The sequence below is a fragment of the Lactuca serriola genome, chromosome 9 (genome assembly GCF_051521515.1).
Source record: "Lactuca serriola cultivar US96UC23 chromosome 9, Lser_US96UC23_V15, whole genome shotgun sequence".
NCBI lineage: Eukaryota > Viridiplantae > Streptophyta > Magnoliopsida > Asterales > Asteraceae > Lactuca > Lactuca serriola.
In genome coordinates this window covers 71,767,773-71,769,314 of record NC_136416.1, presented here as the reverse complement: position 1 = coordinate 71,769,314, position 1,542 = coordinate 71,767,773, and the positions used below count along the sequence as shown (strand labels likewise).

At 37.7% G+C, this 1,542-nt stretch overlaps 1 protein-coding gene across 1 annotated transcript; it reads right to left on the bottom strand.

Moving 5' to 3' along the window:
- Nucleotides 1-733: 733 nt before the first annotated feature.
- Nucleotides 734-1,180, bottom strand: LOC145075822 (uncharacterized). Its single transcript, XM_079021921.1, has one exon. It carries the CDS (start codon nucleotides 1,178-1,180, stop codon nucleotides 734-736), a length of 447 nt encoding a protein of 148 aa, XP_078878047.1.
- Between the last annotated feature and the right edge of the window lie 362 nt (nucleotides 1,181-1,542).

Here is a 1,542-nt window from a genome sequence, read left to right as displayed (position 1 = left end):
TTACCGGCATGGCTCAAATTGGTTACGAAAACGCTGAAAAGGCTTAGACGATGTGCCCAAGACAACAATGCCACAACCATGTTTTTTCTACACTATTACACAAATCAATATGAAATACACTATTGCCTAAGTTATCAACACAAATCACAATTTCATACACATCATTACGAGGTAAAGCTTTAAACATAAAAAAAACACCATTTTTATAAGCTAAAATCAAACCATTCATATCATCAAACAAATATTGAAAACCTTGTATAAAAAAATGAATGAAAAGAAATAATGTTTCTTGTCATTTATAATGAATAACAGTAATTAATCAAATCTGTCCTAACATCACCACCTAGCACTAGACCATAAGTTTCAATCTTGGTAACAAGTGAAGTTCGCCTATTCCCCATGATCAAATTTATTCTTCCATGCTCTATTTCCTCTCTTTCTCTTAGCCCTTGCAAATCAGACAAATATGGAAACCACATCTTGTGTCAAGGACCCAAGAACGAGTAAGTTATGAGTTGTTGACTTGAATAGTGTACATACTTGTTGAAGATGGCTTAACATTACCAATCTTCAAGTCCTGCAAGAATTTTTGGCAGCTTTTTTTCCAATGCCCTTTGTCGTTACAATAGTAGCAAGTGGCATCCTTGGGATCACTAACAGCTGGAACATCAAAGTTGGGCTTTGTCTTCGACCCACTGTCAGACACTCAAGCATGGGCCATGCTTTTCCATTATTATTGAGGATTAGCCTTCCTCTTCTTTCCTCTATTTTGCCCAATGGCCAGGACAGGAGCACTTTTCGCAGAAGGGACGTGATTCAACTTCATCACCGATTCATCAGTTTGCAACAATTTGTAGAGTTGGGTTAATGTGGTCATTGTGTTGTTCAAATGGTAGCTTAAAATAAATTGATCATAACTGGGAGGGAAAGAGTTAAGGACCATGTCTATGGCCAACTCCTTGTCAAAAGACACATCGAACTTTTCTAACCGCTCCATATTTCTCTTCATTCTTTGCACATGTTTGCACACAGATTCTCCTTCCTTCAAAATGCATGCCATTAACAACTTGAAGACCTCATACCTTTCTTGATGAGCTTTCTTGTGAAACTTTTCAGCAAGATCCAAGCATATCTCGTATGGCCAGTAGTCCTCGTAGAACTTTTGCAACTCAGGTACCATAGTTGCAACCATGATGCAAGTGATCTTTGTTGTGTTGTCATAATGTTGTTTGTAAGTGGTAAGCTCTTCGGTAGTAGAAGCTCACTCATCGACTTCAAGCAGAGGTTTTTCGAGAACATACTGTTTGTTCTCATATCAAAGAGTCATTTCGAGGCTCCGCATCCAGTCCATGTAGTTTGGACCGGCCAGTTTCTCTATCAATAAGATCGACAAAAGAGTGAAGTTTAAGTTGGTGGAGGTTTGAGAAACAGTAACATCACCAGAAGTAGACATCTATATTAAGAGGGATAGTTTTAGTTAGATGACACAAATCCTTAATATTTTAACCCAAAGTAAATATTTAAGGCTAGGATCCAAAATAC